This window comes from Zosterops lateralis, assembly GCF_965231275.1.
Source record: "Zosterops lateralis genome assembly, chromosome: 6".
NCBI lineage: Eukaryota > Metazoa > Chordata > Aves > Passeriformes > Zosteropidae > Zosterops > Zosterops lateralis.
In genome coordinates, this window is record NC_139761.1 from 20,017,503 (window position 1) to 20,042,591 (window position 25,089).

Here is a 25,089-nt window from a genome sequence, read left to right on the forward strand (position 1 = left end):
AGCTCAAGAAATCATTAAAATTCTAATAATGAATGTTGTTAGAAATGCTTGTAGACAACACAAAAAATAAGAAATCAGTGTTCTGCTCAGTCTTGTCTCAACTTTCTCTTCTGTATGCATCCAATTACTGATTAAATAACTATGGACTTAGCACTATAATTCAGAATTGCTTTGTTAGTTTAGATCTTCCTCCTATTCATGTTGACAACTTCCTCAGTTAAGTGGTGACTTCTGCTGATTAATATTTGAGGACTATTACTATTTTAAATTTGTTTGTGGAAATAAGAGTGTATTTCTACTTTGTATGAGGAAAAATGAGGCACATCTATAGTTATCTGCACCTTGGCAAGGACAAAGGGAGTCAATATCTCTTGGATTCTGAGTGTAGTATTTTTTAGAATAAAATAGTGTAAGAACTCTAAAGCAATATTAGGTGTTAGTTCTCTTGTACACCTTACACCTTCTTAGAAAATGAAGCTCTGTGAGGAACCAGGTTTGCCTCTGTCTCTCCTAAAGAACAGACATGAGAATAGAAAGGAGGAGAGGTAAATAAAAATCTTGGAGTGCTATCAAGGATCCCTGAGGCTAAGCTGAGGCAGGCTTGCTGATACTGCATAATGTGTAAGGTTAGAGGGGTTTTGATTACTGTGAAACCAGCTGCTGTGAAATTACTTTGAAGTAATTGCTTACATTCTGAGACTGAAGTAGAAAGAGGCATTTCCAGAGATCCTCCTGATTGTTAGCATTACTTTTTTGGCACAAAATTGGTCATGTATGCAGCTGTCTTGAGCCCAGGGCTTGGTATTTTCACTGGAGTGGTTTTGTACCCAAATTGTAGAGGCTCCATTGTCTTTTTCAGGCTGCTTCTTTTTACTGTGATATATAAGATAGTTATGGGAGTGGTGCTACTGGATACCTGGTACAGAACTAAAAACAGTTGCTACAAAAATATGATCATTTGCCCTTAAATGTCTTGTGTATCGTAGAGGGGAGGAAATGCATACTGCTTTGTTTATGGAGTAGAGCAAATGTTAAAATTCAGCTTGTCTATTAACTAAATCATGAGTTATTGCTTGTGTTGATGATTTGTAGCTGAAACAAATGACTGTAGGCAGATGTGGTTTTAGAAAATAAAGGCTAAAACAGAGAAACAAAACCCCTCTCCAGAATCTTCAGGTTTATGAATGGAATTTGCTGCTTTGCTTCAAGTTGACAAAGAAATTGTTTTCTCTTAAGAGCCTATCAGTATCTTCTGAAAGCAGCTGACATGAATCATACCAAGGCCATGGAGAAAGTATCTTATGCTTTGTTATTTGGGGATTACCTGAAGCAGAACATCCAGTCATCAAAAGAACTATTTGAAAAACTAACAGAAGAAGGTTCTCCTAAAGGACAAATGGTATGTATGTCCTAAGATTGGTTCTCGTAAAGGACAAACAGTATGTATATCCTTAAATTCTACAGATGCTTCTATAGGTTTGTAAATGGTTTATAAATTGCACTCCCTCTAGGGTGCTTTTATAGGTGGCACCTGCACCCTAAGAGTAAACATGAACATATCTTCTGTGTGAGTTTTAAAAAAATGTTTGACTACTAGGAATACGGGATGGTGGTGGTCCTCTAATTTAATTTTTTTCCTGTTACATGACTGACAATATTGGATGTATAAGTCAAAAACACAGGTAGATATAGATGACTCCAGCCAACAAACTTTCTAAAATGGTGTGGTTCTTAGGTGTTTTTTGGGCAATGTTGTGGCTTTTCATTTGCAGTTTTATCTGAGATGACACCAATTTAGGAAATAAAAACTCCTAGGAAACTTGGCATGTATTTAGTAGGTTGGGACTTGCTTTGTCCCTGCGCCTGTGAATACAGAATTATTCCTACTTGCTATTACAAAGTGTCAAAAAATGAGTGTTATGGATTTAATGTCTCAGTATCTGCATATACCTATTGTTCAGTTCTCACTTGTTTTGGAAGTATCAGCTTCTTAAGGAGTTATTAACTTACTTCTTTGGCTACCAGATCTCCAGCTGTTCCCTCTTTAATGGTGGAGTACTGATTTACCATAGAAAGCAGGAACATGTTTCTTCTAGAGACTTATCTGTCAATGATGACCTTGGCTTCTATCGATCTAGAATTCAATACTGTCTGCATGAGATAATTTGTGTATGCTTTCAGATTGCCTAGAATAGTCTTAGAACACTGTGAAATACAGACATCTTTACATATACGCTGTCTTCTGTACTAGTTTCTATTCTGAGCTATCAGCTGTAACAGGTGTGATAGGTAGAGTAATAACTATGTAAATCTTAAGAACAAAAATAACTTCTGAAAGAACATCAGCCAAATAGCTCAGTGTATTTGGATTGTTTATATTTATAGTCACAGTTGCAAGTAACCAGGGGCAGAACAGATGGAAAACTGTAAATTCATAGGGTCTGTGAATCAAACGTTACAAATCATTTGTGCAAGGCTGTGGTTCACAGATGTTTACACTGGTGTTTGAGGCAAACTAGGTACATGAATAACCGGACAGATACTGCTTAGCTTCACTCAAGGATCTTTAAACTGGGATACCTTCACTGTTTAGGACCTTTGGATCTACTCTTGATATTCAGGGCAGTAGTAGTTTATTCCTTGCATTTGATTCACTCGTCTGAATTTTGGTGAAACTCTAATTTATGTTAGCATCCTAAGCAACTGAATAATTTAGAAACTTCGTGTTCTGAAAGGGGTAGGGAAGAGCATAGATATAGGCAGCACCAAACCAAAGGTAGCGCTTGGCACAGTCTTTGCAGCTTTGAATCTTTATGCCTATGTATTCCAGGAAAACTGATTCTTGGGTTTTTTAAAAGCTGTGCTGACAAACTTCATTTTATTTCTAGGCTCTTGGATTTCTATATGCATCTGGCCTAGGAGTCAATTCTAGTCAAGCTAAGGTAATTCAGAAATTTTCAGTGTGTGGTCTTGTATTTTTCCTTGGGGACCGATGTTAAATAACCAATGATTTTGTTTTAAGGCCCTGGTGTATTACACTTTTGGAGCTTTAGGAGGAAATCTGATCGCTCATATGATCTTGGTAAGTAAGATGGTTAATAACTTTAAACGTCCAAGAGTGTTTTTTTTACTCCTACATTTTCAGTGTTAAGATTTTCATAAGTCTTTCATATGAATACCCTGTCTAAATACTAGATCATTTTGCATGTTTTGGGTGGGCAGTAGTATCTTCCCCATTATTAGTTTTTAATTCAAAGATTATTCTGCTCATTTTAAGCTATGTGCTACTATGAATTTAGATTGACCATTTTTACATCTCTTAAGTCAGAATTGTCAGACTAAAATTTTTGTAATCTAGTGAGAACTGTGAAAGAGATCTTTACAGAGAATGCTTTAATCAGTATTGTGAGATTTAAGAGAAGGTGCTATATATAAATAAAAGGCTTTACATGTTCACCTTTAAGCATCATTCTTATTTGCTTTTTCTTGAGTAATATTCGAGCTCTGCTGGCCATGTTTAACCTTTAACAGTGTCAGTCATGTGTTTTTTATGTAGCTATAATGGACTCATGGCCTTTGTCCAGCCTATTGTCTCATCAAGTCTTGATCAAGTAATGTGAAAAAAGTTTGTGACATGGCAAGCAGTATGTTCTCAAGTAACTGATAGTTCCATATTGACATAATTTCCTTTCTAGGGTTACCGGTACTGGGCTGGGATAGGAGTCCTTCAGAGCTGTGAATCTGCTCTCACTCACTACCGACTTGTAGCTAATCACGGTAAAAGCTTTTTACTTGGGTAACATTCCTGACTTTGTGTACTTCTGTATCATTCAACTGGAAGATACTGAAGTACTCCTCGTGGTAATAGGATAAATAGAGAATTCCTGCTATTAATCAAGTTATCCATTTGGCTCTGCATTATGATACGCTATTTTTATCTCTATTGAAATGGCTTAGAGGGTATCAAAGTAATTAATTCTCTCTTGAGTTAACGGCTTAAAGCTCTGTAGGCATCTGGTTTTAGTAAGTTATGGTGTAACTTCTGCATTGAAAAAACCTGTCCGAAATTTTCTCTCATCTGTTTTCCAGTTGCTAGTGACATTTCCTTGACTGGTGGGACAGTGGTTCAGCGAATTCGCTTAGCAGATGAAGTAGAAAATCCAGGAATGGCAAGTGGGATGCTAGAAGAAGACTTGATCCAGTATTACCAATTTTTAGCAGAGAAGGGAGATGTACAAGCACAGGTAAAATTCAGTTCATCTGATGGCACTCAGACATTTTCAAGAATTACAGAACAGCTTTATAAAATATACAAAGAGATTGGAGCTTTAGTGTTCTCTTCATCCAGAATCAACCTGTTTGCTATTTCCCCATTAGTTTTTATGTGAAGAGACTTAGATTTTAGTGTGTTTAAGGTAAAATTTGGACAGAAAATGCAATTTTTTTTTTAGTAAGTCAAAAACATTACAAGTTTAGCATCTTAGGAATGAGACTTGGCTTTCACTAGAAACCAGGCAGACTGTTTCAAGGATAGCTTCAGTTGTGGAAGAAGGCTAGATAAAAAAACTGGCCTTGACAAGGGATTTCAGTTTCTCACTGCTCCTGCTCTTGTGTGACTTGTGTGTGGTGCATGCTGGACCTCTTCTACACACAGTGCAGGAGGCAAGGATGCTAATAGAGGCAAATTGTCCCAAACCAACTTGACCATGTATGACTTAAGACTTAGGTTGGCAGGATTCAAACAAACAGTTGTTACTTTACATCTAGGACATTATGTTGCGTCTGTCCAGGATTAATTTCCATTTCGACTAGTGTGAAAAAGTAGGATAGTACTGTAGTTACTGAAGCAAATCTGTGCCTTTGAACTTTGTGGCATCTTTAACTCTGATATTGTCTATCTTTGTGCATGTAATTAGCTCACCCATATCTGTATTGGTAGAAAAAGGAAGTCTCAAGGGAAGAGTGATTTACTTGAAATGTAAAATTTATTTTTAGGTTGGCCTTGGACAGTTGCACTTGCATGGGGGAAGAGGAGTAGAGCAAAATCATCAGGTACTTTTTCTCTGTATCTCTGATGCACATTGCGCTTAGGCAGAGGGAGAGAAAGTATAACTGAGAAAACAGTGATGCAAAAGTGTGTAAGTACCACTGTATGGTATGTAAAAATTTCAATAGCCTTGTTCAGTAAAACTTAATATTTATGTGATTAGAAGATGAAACTGATTTTTTTTTATGTAATTAGTTTAAGGCTAACCATCTTAGAAATGAGAATGTCAAAAATAAAAACTTTATCAAATAGTACTGGAGCTGGCTGAGCTTTTGTAAATGTGGTACAATCTTCATGATGCAGTGGGCATGCATTAGTGATGACAGTGTAGTTTGTGGCTTGCAAGAATATTTTGCTTCTGCAGACAAAACACTGCAATTCTAAATACTAAAGATATTAAGTGTACGTAGAAAATAGAATTTCTACTGATGTTAGCCAAGCTAGCCACCTTGTTTATATGAGTTAAAATAGCTAACCTCATCTTGAAGTATGTGTTGAAAAATAGAGAGCTAAGGATCTGCAGTCCTGAGGATTATTTCATCCACTAATGTAATTATCTGAGAAATTATTTATTGGTCATCATCATTATAATACCTCAAAATGACTGCTTCAGGAGGGTTCAGAGACGATAGTGAGCGGTCAGAAGGAGTATAACCAAATTCTGTGTAAAAGTAGAATAGGAATTGGTAAATCTCACCTATTCCAGACAGGGTTTGATGGTACACTAAGAAAGTAAGATTTACCTGTGTGGCTTGTGCATAGTAACAGTTGTAGTTTGTTGGTTTTTCCCCTTCTGGTTTTTGGAATACACTGGTTAGAGGGATTGCTGCTTAATATTGCAATTATGTAAGTGAAGAACCCTGACACATATATTAAATTAGGTGGGATTGATAACTTTCATTCTCAGAACCTGGTAACTTGGCAAATCTACCTGCCTCTACTCCGTTTGCAAGAAAGGTTATTCAAATTGTAGTGATGGTGGTTAAAACACTTGTTCTCTACAGCGTGCGTTTGAATACTTCAATCAAGCAGCTAATGCTGGCAATTCCCATGCTATGGCTTTTCTAGGAAAGGTAAGATATAAATACTCTCAAAAGTAAGAAAACTGCCTTGCAACGAAAAATAGCAGGTGTTTCCTACTTTCTGATATCAGGCAATCTAAAACTTGAATTCTGAAATCTAAGTGTTAGATTTAGCTCCTGTTTAGCTCCTGTTTTGATTTTCTTTCTGCAAGATTTGAGTGTTGTCTGTAATGTCTTGTCCAAGTTTTCCTTTACTTTAGGAATTTTTAGGGTTTTTTCAGTAGTGGTGGAACTAAAATCAAATTATTAAATATCTAGATGTCCTTTTTCCATGATGGAATTCAAAACTCTAAATAGGCAACTATTCTTTTCCACACAGTATATGGGGAACAGCTAGGCTTCTCAAAACTTTGCCCAGCAGGAAATACTGAATTGGGAAAGGAAATGGGAAGGAAATTCTTCCAATTTCATTCTGTGTGGAAAATTGAGGCTTCTGAGTCAGAATTGCCAATAGGCCTGTACTTACTTTGCACTAAAGCCTGTATCTATCTGCAGAGTGGGCCATTGTTTCAGTTATCTCAGATTTAAGGGGTTTTTGTGTAGGGGCAAATCTTACCTGACCAGTCTGCCTTCTGTGATGGAGTGAAAACAATGGTCAACAAGGGAAAAATGTCTGATATCAGGCATCTAGACTTCTGTAAGGCCTTTGGCATGGTCCCGTACAGCATCCTTGATTGGAGAGACATGAATTCAAAGGGTGGAATATCTGGGGGATAAGGAATTGGCTGGATGGATACAGCCAGAAAGTTGTGATTAATGGCTTTATGTTCAGGTGGAGGTTGGTGACAAGTGGATTCCCTCAGGGCTCTGTCTTGGGACTGGTGCACTCTAATCTTTACAAGTGGCACAGTGAGATCGAGTGCAGCCTCAGCAGATGACACCAAGCTGAGCAGTGCAGTGACAACAGAAGGATGGGATGCCATCCAAAGGGACAAAACTGAGATGTGAACCCATGAGAACCTCATGCAGTTCAACAAGTAAAAACGGGAGGGCTGCACCTGTACAAATACGAGTGCAGACTGGGAGATGAACTCATTGAGAGCCTTGTAAAGGACTTGGGGAATCTCATGGGTGGAAAGCTGGATGTGACCCAGCAGTGTGCACTTGCAGCCCAAAAGGCAAACAGCATCCTGGCCTGCATCAAAAGAGGAGTGGCCAACAGGTTGAGGGAGGTGTTTCTCCCTCTCTACTCCGCCTTCATGAGACCCCCACCTGGAGTACCATGTCCAGGTGGGCAGTCCTCAGCACTGAAAAGACATGGACCTGTTGAAGTGAATACAGAGGAGGGCCATCAAGATGATCAAAGGGATGGAGCACTTCTCCAATGCAGGCAGGCTGAGACAGCTGGAGTTCTTCAGCCTGGAGAAGGCTCCAAGGAGACCTCATTGCCACCTTCCAATACCTAAAGGAGTCTTACAAAAAAGAGGGAGAGCAACATTTTGCATAACAGATACTGGTAGGACAAGGGAGAATGGTTTTAGACTAAATAAGGAGAGATTTAGGCTAAATGTTAGGCTGAAGTTCTTTATTCAGAGGATGGTGAGGCAGTGGAACAGGTTGCCCAGAGAAGTTGTGGGTGGTCCCATCCCTGGAAGTGTTCAAGCCAGGCTGGTTTGGGCCCTGAGAAACCTGGTCTAGTGGCTAACATCCCTGCCCATGGCATGGTAGTTGGATCTAGACCAAATCTAGTCTATGATTTTTAATTTAAAACATGACTGGCAGGCTGCTGGCAGTAATGATAATGCCTTACTGCTTAGAGAGGTATTTAGGCCGCTTGTCTGAGATCTGGGTTGCAGACTATGTAAAGCCTGGGAAGAGCTAAATCCTTATGACTCCATTTGAGTACCTTCTAAAGGTTAGGTACAATAAGCACCAGCTCTAGCTCATCTTTTTCAGGCTGTCATTGTAGTAGAGGATGCAAAATTAATGTCCTAAAAGCCTAAAAAAACCCAATGTGCTGTTCAAGGCACTGACAGAAGAAATTGCAGTTCCTGCTTTCTCTATTGTTTGAGTGTTTTGTCACTAATTATTGTTGAAGTGACCTGTGTTTAGTAACCAATTTTTGCTTTGTTTTTGCAAAGGATTTTGACTGCCAATACAGTTTGATTTCCACTGGTCTCAGATTTTTGCCTGATTGCACTTTGGTAGAAATTAAAGGGTATTGTCATGAAAAAAAATTTAATTTTATGGGCAGTTCATTTTCCATTAGAAAGTTAAACCCTCTGAGTTTTACAGCAGATAGATGTGTTTTCTGTTTCTGGACAAGTTTTAATGATTATTCAGTAATGCAGTAGTCAGAATAATCTAAGTACAATAGACTCCCTCTCAGTGTGTAAAGCGAAGATGCTTCATGGTGTTCATGCTAAACTGACTCCTTTGGCTGTTCTTCAGTAATGGCTTACTCTTTCAGATGTACTCGGAAGGAAGTGATGTTGTACCTCAGAGTAATGAAACAGCCCTTCAGTATTTCAAGAAAGCTGCTGATATGGTATGATTGTCTGTAAGGTGGAACTACAACATGTGCACTAGCTCTGAAATGCTGCAAATGCTTCATGTGCTCTTCCATGTGCACACACCTACTCCAACTTCTGTCCCAGATTAATTAGCCCATAATCTTGCCTGCCTAAGATGTCAAAAACTGCTCTGGCCATGGTGCTTCATGGAGTTGTGTTCAGCATAAGGAGTCTAACTCTCATCAATAGTCTAACTCTATTTCCTCAATATGAAATAATGTCCACCTAAATAGTCTGCAATTCTGTGAAGTGCTAGTGTTTATTAATTTGAAATTGTCTTGTCACAGGAATTTACAGTGCTTATATTTTGTGAATTTATAATAGTTTTATACCTCTCATTTCATTGGACTGTTTGCTTTTTGGGATGACGTTTTTTGATCCTGTTAATCCCTCATATCTGTCTTTGACCTGTGGTCACTGCCCTATGGTAGTGTTTATACAGTTAAAGCATGAGTAGTATTTAAGGAAGGATGTTTAGCATGTGAAACACAGTAGATTAAGTTCTGAAGGGACTGTTGTAAGATAGCTGCCTTCATGGTTCTTACATTCCACAATCAGAATGCTGTTCCACATCTCTGTGCTAAAGTGAGGATCTCTCAATGTGCTCATTCCCTGCATTCACTGAAACTTTCTGATGTGTTCCAATGCCTGTCCTGGCACTGAATGAGTGCCATCATGCCTGCTTTTGCAGGGGCAGGGGTTAGTAATGTAGCCCACAGGACAGCCACCATTCTGCCCTTAATACAGTTTCTTAGAGTTCCTGGAGTTGTTTTGGGAGTTCCTGTAGCACCCAAAATGTTTTGAAGTTGGAAAAACTAAAGAGAAGTAAGCTATTAATGCCCCATCTTTCTAGGGTTATGGGCTCTGCATATTGTATGGCACTGTAAAAGTACACGGAAGACTTTCATAGCTAATTTTGAAAGTTCTTTCCCTGTTCATCAGCTGTGTAGTTACTGAATAAAAATGACTGTAAATGCTGTTTCCTCCCCAAATAACTGCTACTAGGAGCAAGAAATGAATCACTTGAATACTATATACTTCAATGATGCTAAAGACATACAGATTTGAAAGATGTAGATAAAGGTTTTTTGCATTTCTTTGCAGAAGTGTTTTTCTGTGTTTTCAGGGTAATCCAGTAGGACAGAGTGGATTAGGAATGGCTTATCTCTATGGAAGAGGTGTTCCAGTGGTAAGCTTTTGGCAGTCTTCTTTCTAATCATAGGCGATTGTGTGACTTTCTGTTGTCAACAGTTTGGGTTTTTTTCTGGAAGGAAGTACTGTAGAAGGCTTAATTGTGACGATTTCTGTTACACTGAAAATTCCTTGAGGAAATCTGTAATGTAAAAAAAATGCACTATGGAATTAGCAGCTGTGAAAGAAACATCCTGATTTTTCTTCTCAAAAGTTTGAAACTGTTGCTTAAGCTATTAGAAATGCACAGAAGTGTTCATTTTAGCAGGAGATTTGAGCTTGTCTGTCATTTTCTTGTGAAATAAAACGAATACTAGCTGTCCCCATTTTGTGTCTCTTGTGGGAGTGGAGGAACACTTTGAAACTTTTAATTAGTTCATTTGCTTTATTGCTTTTCCCACAAGAAGGTTTCTTGTCAAATGTTTTATATTTAGCTATGCAAACAGATACTCAAAAGTTGAATTAGCCCAAAGTTGAGGAAACAAGTGTTCTAGAAACAGAACAGAGCTTCCCTTCTGTTAAGCATAGCTGTTCCTAGCAATGGTGTGTAGATGCCAGCTTTGAGATAGCTGCAGAGTTACAACAGGTTAAATATCATTGTAGTCTGTTTCATTTTTTGCCTCCAGATTCTGAACAGGGGAGTATTTTCACTGGAAAATCTTGCTGTAATTTTTCTGTAAAACAGATCTGTCCTTTCACATATGCACATGCATATTTTCGCTCTTAAACTTTGGTGTACTGCAAGGCTCTAATGACTGGACCAAATCTTCCTGCAGAACTATGAGCTAGCACTGAAGTACTTCCAGAAGGCTGCAGAGCAGGGATGGGTTGATGGACAGCTTCAACTAGGTTCCATGTATTACAGTAAGTGGCATCAAAACCATTTGCAGGTCTCAGCACCTGCCCTTTCAGTCTCTCTTCGCTAGGTGGCATTGGAAGTGTGCATACACTGCATGTTGAATGGGCTGACTACATTGAACTTGTTTCATTCTGGCTTTTCCTAACATTTTCACAATGCTTTCTAGAGTTAATTTTAAAAAGTGTACTGTATTTCATACAACACTGCTTTGGAAGAGGAATGAATAGCAATGATTTTCATCTTTCTTTTAGATGGCATTGGAGTCAAGAAAGACTATAAACAAGCTTTGAAATATTTTAACCTGGCATCCCAGGGTGGCCACATTCTTGCTTTTTATAATCTGGCTCAGATGCACGCTACTGGCACTGGAGTGATGCGGTCCTGTCATACTGCTGTTGAGGTAAGGTCACCCATTTACAAAGATCAATAATACTGACTTGCAAGAGGTTGGCTATAACCACATCAGCCTGTATACGACATTTCTAGTAGTGACTGCAAAGACTATCAAAAGGGAAAGTGATTAGAAAACTTGTTTGTATTTCATGCAAAAAATCTTTGGCTATTCTGTTATGTCAGGTTTGTCTTTCCTTTATTTACTTCAAAGAAAATCAAAAGAATGTAATACAAAGCAAGCAACAGTAACTTAGAAATACCAAATTCTTTTTTTATACCTCTATTTAAGTGTAACAAAACTAAGATACTAAATAATTCCAAGTAAGCATCTGAATCTTACAAGTTACTACTTTTACTTACTAAGGATGTTACAAGTTACAAAGCATCTATCTTATTAGTAACTTGTATCTTAAAGTAAGCCCGTCTTGAACAGTGGAGTTTGCTTGTGGTGTTTTTCATGTGAAATACAAATATTTTGAACAGGCATCAGAATGTTCAAACGTTATTTTTTGCAAAACCTAATTTTTTTAAGTTCCTGACAACCAGTATCCTCCCCCTTCCTTTTTCCTCTGCAGTTATTTAAGAACGTATGTGAACGGGGGCGTTGGTCTGAAAGACTGATGACTGCCTACAACAGCTATAAAGATGGTGATTCAAATTCTGCTGTGGTTCAGTATCTTCTTCTGGCAGAACAAGGCTATGAAGTTGCACAGAGCAATGCTGCTTTCATACTTGATCAGAGTAAGAATCTGAGTGTGTACTGAAAAGGGTTTTTCTGGAGGTGGCATGTTAGAACTTTGAAGCTCTTGTCCTCTTTCCTGCTCTTCAGACTGGAAAGTAATCAGTTCTTTTTCACTTCTAAGGATGACTTTGTAGACTAAAAGTAAAAATACATTCAATTTCTGACTTAGAGATTTTAAAGTAGCATAGGAAAAGAGTCTTTAGAAGCTTGCACAGTGCAAAAAATTCTCATCCCTAGATTTCCTAAGCACAATTGTAGAAGTAGGAATTGCATTAGGTGTACCTTTGACCTGTACTATGCATGGAAGTCTCCGTGTCCTTTGTTCTTTCTCTTGTAATGCATTTTCTCAGCACCTTCTTTGTGTGACTTTACTGATGCTACTCTTGAAGTAGGAGTACGGAGCTGGGCACTCTTAGATTTGAAAAAAAAGCCTTGTCCCATGTGTCTTCCTGGAACTAGATGGCTAAAACTTGGATTTATTAGAATTTTAAGTCAATGGGAAACAATGGAAGTACACTGGCAAATCTTTCTAGAAACTGCAAAACCCAGTATTTTAAACTTTCTCTATACCAAATCTAGGTCTCATTGCCAACTTTTTATCTTAGTATTGAAAGCACATGTTGGTGGCTGATGGGCTAATCTAACATCTTCATTTCCAGTTAATGTTTTTGAAAGGTGTCTGAGTGAATCATCTTTAGATAAGGTACAGTAATGACAGTCTTGGCTGGAAGTGCATGCTTGCAAAGAAATAGCATTTTTCCTTGAGTTAAAACTCTGTTTGTTTTTACTCAGATATATCTGCATTTCAGCTGGAGATTGATTTAAAATTACTTTATATTGTTTTGGACAGAAAACCTTTATGTCAGCTGTGGGATAGTACAGCTGAAACCATAATTACAGTAGAAGTTCAAGTTATGAATCCTTTGAATTGATGGAATTCTAATAGTTCATGAACTTTCAAATTGTGAAATGAAAAACGTCTGAGGTAGCCAAAACACTGCTGTGTAAAAGAGAGACTGTAGTCTCTGGCTGGTTAAGGAGTTTAAGCCTTTGTTTTACCTGACTAGTCCTGGGTTTCAGATGGTCAAACTATAACAGGTTATGCTTCAACCATGTATTTGTCAAAGTCCGAATTATGTGCTCTTAAGACTTGCCTTTTCTGTCATTCCTCAAGCATGCGTTAGAATCTCATACAGCTGGAGTGGGAGAGAGGCTTGGTGTAAGCCATAATTCAGGGTGAAATTATATAGCTCTCTTATGTGGGCAGATAAGTGGAAAGGCCATATAACTGAAATGGGTTTTTATAAATTTCAGATGGATTGAATCTTGTTTGTTCCATAACAGAGATTGCTTCAAGTTTTTAACTGATTTCAACAGACTGAAGATAAGCAGGGCGGTTTTTGTGGTCATGTGTGCATATACCATGGTTCTATTTAACTGGATTCATTTTCTTCTTTAGAAGAAGCCAGCATAGTAGGAGAAAATGAAACCTATCCTCGAGCTTTGCTTCACTGGAATAGAGCAGCTTCTCAAGGTATGTCAGTACCTCACAACTTCTATCAGTTTATTTTTATGTTGAGGAATCCATTCAGTGTGGGTTTGCAGCTGCAGTGTGAGCTGCAGGTTGAGTTCTGGGTAGGAGGAGCCCTTGGCAAGGGGCCATGAACTGCCGACCGTTTGCATCACAAAGGGCATGGGGACCTGTGGGCAGCCAGGTGAGAGACAATGGGAGCCAAGGACCCCAGACTTAAGTATGAACAGACTGAGTGTATAAAAGCCCAGGGATCCCTTTGTTTGGGATTCCTCCTCAGAAATACAAGCTCAAACTGAGTTTTGTGTTACTGTGCCATTATTGTTTAAAAGATTCAGCCATCTAAGACTCTGCTTTGGAAACCCAGGGTCAAACCAGTAAGGAAAGCTTGTCTGACTGTGTGAGTGTGGCACAAGTAAGGGGTCAAGCACCCATCAGCCCCTGAAGCCACCCACTGTGAAGGGGGAAGGAGGTTCAGTCCCTGCAGTAACAGTCTGTAGTTGTGGGAGTGTGATGGCCACAGTGCCTCCCAAATGGTCAGACAGGAAGGTTTCCTTAACATTTAGTAGAGCCATTAATGTGCAATTTCATGTTTTGCTATGAAACATGTAAAGAGGGAAAGTTTACCTCCTCCTGTTCAACAGAAGTTGTATCCCAGGTAGGATAGTTGACATTCTTTGTTCTACTGTTAGATAGTGTGTCATTGCAATGCCCTTTCAGGTCTGAGGCTTTCTGTGATTCTGAAGACTAAAAGGACTGAAATACAAATGTATTGTGTGCTTCTTTTGCTGTTCCATATGGAATTGTAGAGCAGTGTTAAACAACATCAGTAATGTTTACACTGACTTTTCTAAAAATATATCTGATTGGAAAAATGGATCCAAAATCCTTAAGAGTAATTTGCTACTTTTCATTATTTATAAGAAATACAATTTCCTGTTCAAAGTAAACTGAGTCCAACAATGAGGAATGCAGCCTTGATGTCCAAACAACACTAACCCTGGTGCTTGTGATCCTACCCTAAAATAAGCAAAAAGTGAACTTAAAATATCTTGAGGTATCTAACTTCCAAATTGGATACACTAATATCTGTCTACTAGTTTTTGGCTGTAGAGCAAGAGTACCATGCAAATTCAGACTTTCAAGGCTTTTAGTTGAAAGTTAAGAAATTGAGATGATGACATGGATGAGACACTGTTTTTCAAGTTTCCAGGATTACTGCTTTAAAAAAAAGTTGAATCCTTTAAACGCCATATAGCAAATGAAGAGTTTTTCTGTACTAAGTGACTGATTATGAACATGTTACAGGTTTTTAGCTGACACCACTTCATAGCAATAAAAAATGTTGGTAGGATTACTAGGAAAAGGTCTTACCTGCAAATCAATATTGGTTGTGCTTTAGTTAGCTTAACCAAATTTAAAAACTAAAAGCTGTTTATGTCAGGGGGTGGCAAAAGATAAACAGTTTCTACAAACTGTAAAAAGTAATACTAATGCTCCTACTACATCTTCATAGGAAGCCAAAAGGGTTTCTTTGCTTAACTATTTTATCTTTTTTTTTGTTGTTTCTTTATTTATAGGCTATACTGTTGCAAGAATTAAACTTGGAGATTACCATTTTTATGGGTTTGGTACTGATGTGGATTATGAAACTGCATTTATTCACTATCGACTGGCATCAGAACAGCAGCACAGTGCTCAAGCAATGTTTAATCTGGGCTACATGCATGAGAAGGGATTGGGCATCAAGCAGGTGAGTGAGCTGTAGACTGAGAATCTGCTTTGTTGGAGTACATTTGCCAATATTCAGTTAAGGCCGTAACTACTACTGGGCTTTGGGTACTATATAACCACTTAAATGGAATTAGCATGTCTCCTAATACATTCACCAATAGGCAATAGACAAGTGCATTGGCTTCACACTTAACTATGGGAAGTTTCACACTTAACTATGGGAAGTAATGATGCATAGACAGAGAGGAAACATTTGCCCAAAACAGTGGATACTGGCAAAAAGAGTGCCATATGCTTCAGTAATGCTTTCAAGAGATTGAAGTGTGCTGAAATGAATGCACATCAACTTTAGGCTCATGGTGTTTTAGTACAGGATTATTCTGGTCCTCTGAAACACTGATTAAATTGTTTCCTGTATCATGATATTTTAAAAACGAGGTAACAAAGCATAACCACGACCCAATCAGCTGTGGTTTTTCAAGTTAGGCAAGCTATGTCACCTAAAGAGGGCAGTATATCTGGTTCTCCTATGAAGTCTGTGGTATGTTTCTGTCCATGAGTTAATTCTTATGGAATCCAGAGCAATGTATTTCTGTATGTGTCAAAATAATGAAATTGGCAATTGCATACTAATTTTGAGCAGCCTACTTTAGTGTAACATATGAATTTAATAATAACTTGACCAGAAACTTCAGAAATGGCTTCATTTTCTCTATTTTCAGTGATCTTCAACTTTTTTTTTTTTTTGGTCTATGTATGTACCTTTTAGTTATTCTGTTGCTTTGTGAAAAGATCAATTTTTGCTTCTTGACAAAATACGAGAACAATGCAGAGCAATTAATGGGTTAGTATTGTTACTTTGGTAACATCAGGCAATCAACACTTGAAAAATGCTTAATGACCTAGATCTAGAAATGACAATACAATACACAAACTATTTTTCCTGAAGTTTATTTTCAAGTGTTACTTTAAGATGGTTTTCCGTTTGTAACTGAGCCCTCAAAAGTAGTTAACTTCTGAAAATAAGTCCATGGCTAAAAGCAACAGTTCTAAAGTTGGAGGTTTTCTTTAAAAAAACAATTCTTTCAGGCATGAGCCTTTTTATTTTGCTTCTGTCTTGAACACAACAAAATTTAGATCAAATAATAAAAGATTTGAGACTGTTCTTGCATCGTGTTCAGCATGATGAGAAAAATGATTCCTAATGCCATCACTTGCACCAAGCATGCCCACAGAGAGCCAAAATGAGTGCACAGAGGCTCATGATGAGTATATGTAGCCTTGCTTATGCATAGGAATAATACTCTCCCTCCTTCAGATCCATCATGGAATGAAATGTTGAATTGCAAGGGCAATAAAAATAGTTAATATAGATATAGGAAAGGAGCACTCTGAATGTCTAAGCAAGGAAATTGCATGTATAAAACCAGTCTTAGTAATTCTGAATATGTAATGTCTTTGCTTTCTGTGTTCTAAAACTCTACAACTTTAAGACGTGAAGATGAAGATTTAGGACTGATTAGATTAAGGCTAGAGGCTGGGCCAGGATATTGTAAAAAGGCTAAGACTGAGTTTTCTATGAAGCAGAATATTTGGCTTTCCTTTCACAGAATGGAAATTGCTGAATTCTGAGCACCTCTGAAAATGATTGACAGTTAAAGTCATGTTTCCTGATCTAGTAGGATGTCTACCACTGAAGTGTGTTTTTCCACTAGAGGCTTCTGGATGGGACATATAAACTGTAGTAGTGCTGTAGTATGTAACAAAATTGGGGGCTTAGTGTTATGAAGAAAAGGATCTGTACTCTAAATATCTCCTCACCCAGATCCATGTCATTAAGACTGTAAACACTCCAGAGCTAGGGAGAATATTCCAATAAGGTGAACTGCACAACTTCAATTCAGGACACTGTTCATTCTGGATAAATGTGGTATTTCTTTATGTGGGGATTTTTTTCCCCACCAAAGAGCTTTTGCCTTATTTTCTCTTTAATTATTGAATAAATAGTATTTTCCTACATACAGAATTTTATGATGCACTTCTTATGCCAAGAAGGTTTTCAGACTCAGACCAGGTCAATGCCAAATATTGAGCACTTTCAGAAATCTCATGCATGTACGCTTGGACACTCTTCGTGGATTTAATGCTGTCAATCTCTGAGGCTACATGTCAGAATGAAGACTGTTTCCATAAAAATTAAGAATGAGTTAATTTTATTACAGTATCATCTTAAGATTTGGTGTGGCATGTCAGTGCTATTTGTGTGTTATAGCTCAGACTCCTACAGTTTTCACTTTTCTGTCAAGTAAGAGTAAAGTATGCATAAGCAGGATGAATTGCTTGCTAATTAGAAATGAAAATAAGCCATTATTTAGAATCTCCTTTTCCACCAACACTAGCATGGTGTGAAGGAGGTAAGGAAGCTCTTTCAAATATCCACTGTATCAGGGACAAGAAAACCTTTATGGTATTTCACCATCAGGAAATGATGCTGCATGCTCATTTGATAAAGTCCTGGAGATTCCTCTTATTTTAGGTGTCCAATTTGGAACACTTTCAGAGGCAAGTCTTACATGATCCTATTCTTCACCTCATTGGTTGAACATAGCCAGTTTGTATCCAAATATCCCTAACATTGTACAGTATGTATCTGAAGCAGAGCCAAAAAAACACTGAACAGCCAAGGAAAGTTAAACTATTCAGAATATGTACCCTCAGTTCTTACAGTCACCACCTTGTTTCAATTGCCACCAAAGAGCACTAATGTAAGCTCTTCCTTAAATTGCTCCCTGTTTGTGCTCAAACTTTTGCCAGGCTCCTCTCACTAATGCCAGTTATGTGCATTTTGGACAAGTAGTAGAATCTAATCTGTGTATATGTGCAGAAATAATTAGACACTGCACTGTGCAGAAGGCACACTGTAGTGTAAGTGAGAGGAAATGCTGCTGCATATTTCCCTGAAACTTGGGTTTTCTTAGTCTTTTCTGTTTCTTGCGGTGTTGGAGATGTTAGAGTACTAGAGTTACTGAAATATTTTCCTTGGTTTACAGTGAATAGGTTGAATATGTTATCACAAACCTGATTGTGAACTTCAATTCTAGCATCAGTTAAAATAGCTTCATCCTCAAATTGAAGCTTCCATTTACTTGTATATTCAAAGGTGAACATCTCAGGAAAAAAGCCCTATGGTTAATTTTTCAAGTTCTTCAAAACTGAGCTTTGAATTTTCTTAACTTTAGGATATTCATCTTGCAAAACGATTCTATGACATGGCAGCTGAAGCAAGCCCAGATGCTCAGGTTCCAGTCTTCCTAGCACTTTGCAAGCTTGGAGTGATTTATTCCTTGCAGTACATACGGGAAATCAATGTAAGTAATGCAGAATTAAAAGAAAACAGCAAATGCGTTTTCTATTTTTAAAAGGACATTTGTAATCTTAAGATTTCAATTTGTAATCTTACTTAAGTAGAAGTATTGCTTGAGCCTTCTGCAAACTTAAGATAAATTTGTTTTCTGCTGTTGCATATCAAGAAAGTCACTGAAGCTTTCAATCCTGTTTCCTATTAGTGTAAACCTCTGAAACTGAAATGTGCACAGGCAGTGCTCTTTTGTGCTGTTTTTCACTTGAAGAGACTTTCTCAAAAGCATTTGACTGTTCTAATCATGACCATCTGCTATCAAAATGAAGCAGATTTAAGTGACATAATTGTTCAGGGGAAAAAATTATATCTCTGATTCTCATGCTATTTTATGTTCAGCTTTAACAACCCCATTAGAGTTGTGTTTGATCTCTGTGGGGAGAAAAATGTATTTGTGTTAGATAGTTTAGGTATTTTCTAGTGTTTCTACTGGGTGATGGCCCTGGAAAAAAAAAAATTGTCTGGAACTAAAGTGAAGTCTTTCCAGTATTTCTCAGTGTTCTGATATCTTACCGTCTTTCTGGATTAATCAACAAATTAAAATGGTATGGAAGTTATTACCACTTAGAGCAAATGCAGTTTCAGGTAATTCAGCAGAGTTTGACAAATTATAGTCTTGAGGCTGAGGTCAGTCAAAATACTCTTAAGTCAATTGGACAAATACCCACATAGTGCTCACAGAAGCTGGTATGCAGAACACAGCTTTTCCTAGTTTTAGGTTTGCTGGTGCAGATTAAATTGGCAGTGACTGTGTAGGATCATCAGATAGAGTAGTGAAGCATAGAAGTGCATGTTGGTCAATCCTTATGCAAATGGAATCTTATAAAAAGGCACTTCCATCAAAACTAACATTAAGTCACTTTAATTTACCTGTCTGTTACCTGCACAAATCTCAGCATTGTCCCACAAGTGTCCTGAGGCTTAATGCTCTGTCCTTTATGGGAAAGCCACAAAACTCCATGGTGAGAACTTTGATCTCTAAAATAGAAAATAGAGTGCCTCATTCTATATAACATGGCACTTAGAGGTATTTTAGTTCCTGGAAACTAAGCATATCACTGATGGGATATTATTTTTTCAGAGAGGAAAAGAGCCACTTAGTTTTAAAACTGGTACTGGTAAGTGTTACAAGTCACATTTAAAATCAAAGTAATTTGCCCTTTGTCTTCTTTAACGTGGTGTGGACTTTTTCTTTCTTAGATAAGAGAAGTATTCTCACATATTGATATGGACCAGCTGCTGGGGCCTGAGTGGGACCTCTACCTTATGACTATCATCGCCTTGCTCCTGGGAACGATTATAGCTTACAGACAAAGGCAGCACCAGGCAATTCCCAGAGCAGCAGGACTGCGGCCAGCTGTGCCTCAACAGGAACCGCCCCCAGAGCATCAACCACCACAATAGCAACAAGAGCCTCCGTGAAAGAACTGGATTTTTCCAAAAGGAACAATTTTCATTGTGAATTAGGACTTTGGATCAACAGTCCCTCCCCAAAAGAGGCACAAAGAAGTTTAAAAAAAAAGTTTGAAAGCTGCTTAGAATGATGCCTTTTTTCAGGGATAAGAAAATTATTTTGCAACTGATTTGAATGTTATTTCAGTGCCAATGGAATAACACTATGGCTTTTTTTCATGGAAACACAAGAGTGCTACTACAAAAATGTTGCCTGCTGTATCTAGTTCCTCTTTATTCAGAGTTCTTTTCATCTCCCAGAGAGACAGAAGTCTAGCAGTGGAAGGTTTTTGCCTGCTTGATAGCAGTTGCCCTTTATAAAAGTAATAATAAATTAATGGCCAATTTAAGTCCAAGAAGCTGAACTATATTCAAATTCTGAAAAGATTAGAGCTGTTAGGAACTTAAATTCTGACCTGCATCCCAAGTATTTCTATAGTCTTTATTTCATTATTTTTTTTTTTAGTATTTCTTACACTTCGGTCTTTTAGGCTGTCTTGGATGGTTTAACATAGATATTGATAAACTCTGTAAAAACTAAGCCAGCGAACATGCCACTCTCCATTTATGCTTTGTTTTGGGTATCTTCCTCCATTCCCCTTAGGTAGTTCTCAGCAGTCAGTATGCAGCCTGTGAGGTAAAGTGGGACAGACTGGGTCCATAAAGCTCGTCAGTTCAAAACTGTCCACACAGCGCCCAGATCTCACATACTTCTAAAACTTTTCAGGAGCCTGTGTAGTTTCCAATCCTTCATGACATTAAACCATATTGGTAGTGTTCCTAAATTTCAGTTTGTCTTTACTAAGAGGCTGAGTCTAGATTGGAGAAAGCACCAGTATTACTGCACACACTGGAGAAAGGAGAGAGCCAGAAATCTCCATGAGTTAGCTGACTTGCATTTAGAGTTGGAAGTTCTATGCTTAATTTTCAACCATCCTGTTAGTGATTTGCACTGCAAGAAAGAAATGTGTGTATCTCATGCATGCATCTGCTTAATGCATCTACAAAAAAAAAAAAGCCACAAAAATGCATACTCTCTACAAAAGGGCATGGGCTTATCTGATGCTCTGATGCTACTTCAGAGCTACAGGGGTGCTCTGGCTGTTGCCAGCCTCTTCTTGTACCTGGTATAGGAGAAAGTCACAGTAATGTCTCTGGCTGTGCCATCTCAAGGACCCCTTGAAACAAGAAAATCCAAAGAGAAAGAAGACTAGTGGCTTCTTGATGCCACCAGGTCAGTGTAAAGGCCTTTTAATGAGTGTAAAGAATGTGACCTGTGGACTGATGATTTAAGACTGCAAGAGGAATCTTCACTTAGAGACGATTTTCATTGAACTATGATTTCCGGGGCTGGGGGTGGGAAGCAATTGGGGAACAGTTTAGAAGCACGAAATGCAGAAATGTCTGTTTTTATTTACCAATGGTAGTTAAATATTGGTTTCTGTACTAGCATTAAACCCTCTGAATATACTATCATAAAGCTGAATGGATACAAACGAGGAGGCTTTAGCTGCTTTCTGACAAAAGCTGTTGTGTTTAAAAGGTTAAGGGCTTCTTTTCGTGCAAATGTTTTTCCAGTGTATTGGCAACAACATATCAATACACTTTATTTAGAATTGAGATTTTGGTATGGTTTCATACTTGATACTTTTGCAAGGATATCATTGCACAATAGAGCTCTAGCTTGGGATAGAAGATGAGCAATCCCTTCTTTTGTAAATGGAAATGTCACAGATTTACTAGTATTAAAGGTACTAGTATTATAGGTAGAACTCAGTACTTAACAATGCTTATGCTGATCACGTGAAGACAAATCTTTAATTCTGGAGGGTTGCAGCATGTGGGAGAGGAATGTCTTGTTTGGTCTTAATCATCATTAGCAGATGAAACAGTATTGAACTAAAATGTAGTGTCTTATATGTACAGCATTCCCCAGCTGCATTTCTAAGATATCTGTGACTTCTGAACACTCCCTCTGAAATATTTTGCCACTGTCACTTAACTCTTTTTAGCTTGGCATGAGTAAATTAAAGAGTATATGGAAAATGTTTTTCAGTTAAATACCATTGGTTCATTGGTATTGCTCTCTTAGGCAATTTAACAATTTTGTTACTGCATTATTAAAATGTTTTGGTTGTTTATCAAATAGAACTAAATTCTAAAATCGCTATTCTACTTGCATGAGAATCTCTCATCACTGCTGCTATATGACAGTCTTATAGATGACTTTTAAGGAATCCGATGCATTTTTACATCCAAGAAATCAGCAGAAGAAAACAATTGAAGATCAGCAAGTTACTTAATTTTTAAAAATGCTTTTTGAAGGAGCAATAAGGAAGTCTTTCTCCTGCTTTTTTCCCTTCCACCAAATTACTACCACTAACTTTTCAAATGACATTCATTTGAAGGTGGTGGTAGAAGAAAAAAGGTACTTACCATAAATGATGGCAAGTTAACTCAGGGATTAAAGAAATGAATAAGTTTTCTAAATCAGTTATCTACAACATGACTTAAGTTTTTGTGACAATCCCTTACTACTCTGTTCTGAAAGCTTGCATTTCGAGGAAAGTATATTTAACTCTTACTAGCAATATGTTCCATGTTGTGCACTCAGTTGATCAGGCATCTTTTTCCTAAAGAAGCTGAGTTGCTCCATTTATTGCAGTGAAGTACTTTTCCCTTTTGGTAGTACACAGGTTATCTTATAGTTCATATGCAGGAGTATTTTAGAAAGGAAATTTGATTTAAGAGAAGCATTTCTGGGTGTGTTCAGCATGGTTTGAATGGAAAAGTTGTATTCTTTGTGTGTAGTAACATAGGCCACAGCCTGCCTATTTGACCTTCATAGACACATGCTCTTCTTTCCCTGCACAGAAAATGGAGCTACAGAGCAGTAAGTGTTCTTGGTGGTATTTTTATATGTAGGAAAACTGTGGGAAAATATGGACAAACACATTATTCTGCATCTCAAATTATAAATCAAACACATTAGCTGTTTCTTGCTTGTTCAAAGAAACACTGAACTGTTGAGAAAACAGGATTTTAGTTCATCGCTGGTGAAATTTATCCCAGAGCTATCTGTTGAAATAATTTTCTTGCTTTATATTGTCCATGATGGGACAGTGTAATAGAAGGTAAGACCTTTGATACAAACATCCCCGTGAGATTCTTGCAAGTTAGTTTTACTCACCTTTTAGTCATCTTCCATAAGTCAGCTACTCTTATTAAAAAAAAAAAAAGGCAAAAACTATCAAATGTTTTAATTTGGGGGAAGAACATTAAGATATGGTTTGTGAAAGGACTTTTTAAAACTATGCATTATCTAATGTTCACCTATTATATGCTAATTTTGGCCTATAAAAGGGGATGAAACTCACCTTCGCAAGTTGCTTTCCTTTTAGATAGGCAACAATGAACTGAAATTCTATTTTTGTTTCAGAGAATATTAAACTGAAAAGATTTAGTTTGATTTGAACTACTGCAAATGCATATGGCAAATAGGGACTATTGGGGGGGAACCCTTTGTTTTTATCAGCTACAGTTCTTTAAAGGGTCTTGTAGGAGTTTTGTAAATTTATTTTGTATTTAAAATCAGTATAAAGGCTGGTCAAATGTAATATAATTGTGTAAACAAATTCTGTTAATAGAAAGATGTACAGATTCATTTTGTACTGTATCTTTAATCTTGTGAAATAAAGATACCACCTGTGTGGTTACCCTCAGTGTTCACAGTGGTTATGATAACAGAAGGTGTGAATTGCTAGTCATGTGCACTGGTAAATGCCACTGTTCAATGCATCCCTTCCTATAAGGATTCTCATATTTTTGCTTCCATTTCTTAGGAAGGGCAAAGAAAGAGGCAATGGATCATTGTGCATTTTGTCTTCAGTTATGCTATAAACTTACCCTCTGTGTGTGTATGTGTGCGTGTGTCTATAGCATTTGTACCATGTCTGACAGCCACAGAACTGCTGTGTGATTCAAGTAACTTTAGACTTGTTACTGCATTTTCAGTACTGATACAGGGATAATTCAGTCAGTTGGAACAGATACTGGGGGAGGGACCACTCCAACTGACAAATTTGTTTGCATTTTTGACTCATTCATCCCTTCAGGCTCCACCTGTTGAGACCAAGTCCTCCCTTGTAAAATTCATTAAGTCGATGGGCTTTCCAGTGTGCTTGTTCCTTGGGGAGAAGGAAAGTAAGGACAGTGGGGGGAGCAATAATGGCTAGGAAAGGCATCAGTAGGTAAGTGATCCTGAGCATCAGCCCAAATTAACATAGTTTTCTGAAGTATTTGGAAGCTTTCCATGTTGTCTGCTCCTGCCAATAGCACTTTTTGCAGGTAAAAGCAGAACTGCAGGTATTAAAATCAGCTTGAGTTTGACTAACAAAGCATAGTGAGGTCATCCCTCACCTTCAAAAAAGTCCATTGTTTGAGATGTGGTTGCTGACATACTCAGTTGAGGTAGGGTCAAGTATAGATACTTTATTTGTAGCCTGTAGCGAACGTGGAGCTGTATTCTGTGGAGGGAACTGAGTACCAGGTAAATATATGATGAGGTGTGGGGGAGTGTTGGGGATTTCTGTTGCTTGTTTGTTTAAAAAAGCTCCAGGATACTGTTCATTGAAAACTAGTATTTGTTTTGTTTTGGTTTGGTTTTTATATTGCTGTATTCTCTACATTTTAGTCTTGAGACTAAAACCAATTAAAATGTTAGAGAATAGTAGTTTCTAAACCTATAAGACCTGTTTGATTAGAATGTGTTATTTGGTATAATGACAAAATGTTCTTCCTCTTCTCTAAATTATGATCTTAATGGATTTTCTGAATCATGACTTTGATTTTTTTTTTTATATATATAAAGAATAATTGAGGAAAAAAGTCACTCTAGCCTACTTACTGTCAAAAATCTTCAGACAACTGTAATCAACTTCTTCTAAAGCCAAGGGTGAGGGAGGGCAATGATAATTAAAACTGTAACATATAGTCTTAAATTTTATTTTCAGAAAGAAAAGTAATGCAGATGGAGTACCATTGTAGTTGCACTTCAGGTAATGAGAGATGTCATTTATCTTCCACAGAGATGGATTGCTCACATTTTTATTTCTTTGGTATGCAACT

General features: G+C 37.6%; 1 protein-coding gene across 2 annotated transcripts in view; it reads left to right on the top strand.

Moving 5' to 3' along the window:
* Window positions 1–24,563, top strand: part of SEL1L (SEL1L adaptor subunit of SYVN1 ubiquitin ligase) — a 37,144-nt gene extending 12,581 nt beyond the window's left edge. Inside the window, exons 6-21 of one of the 2 annotated variants that reach the window (XM_083864530.1) lie at window positions 1,237–1,399; window positions 2,889–2,942; window positions 3,023–3,082; window positions 3,696–3,777; window positions 4,090–4,244; window positions 4,996–5,052; window positions 6,052–6,120; window positions 8,540–8,617; window positions 9,769–9,831; window positions 10,610–10,697; window positions 10,944–11,092; window positions 11,661–11,826; window positions 13,287–13,361; window positions 14,939–15,111; window positions 18,332–18,460; window positions 19,711–24,563. In XM_083864530.1, coding sequence (XP_083720656.1) covers window positions 1,237–1,399; window positions 2,889–2,942; window positions 3,023–3,082; window positions 3,696–3,777; window positions 4,090–4,244; window positions 4,996–5,052; window positions 6,052–6,120; window positions 8,540–8,617; window positions 9,769–9,831; window positions 10,610–10,697; window positions 10,944–11,092; window positions 11,661–11,826; window positions 13,287–13,361; window positions 14,939–15,111; window positions 18,332–18,460; window positions 19,711–19,914 — 1,765 coding nt within the window. In that variant the 3' untranslated portion in view covers window positions 19,915–24,563. The remainder of the gene's footprint in view (window positions 1–1,236; window positions 1,400–2,888; window positions 2,943–3,022; window positions 3,083–3,695; window positions 3,778–4,089; window positions 4,245–4,995; window positions 5,053–6,051; window positions 6,121–8,539; window positions 8,618–9,768; window positions 9,832–10,609; window positions 10,698–10,943; window positions 11,093–11,660; window positions 11,827–13,286; window positions 13,362–14,938; window positions 15,112–18,331; window positions 18,461–19,710) is intronic. The other variant, XM_083864531.1, reaches the window with a different exon arrangement.
* The last annotated feature ends 526 nt before the right edge of the window (window positions 24,564–25,089 follow it).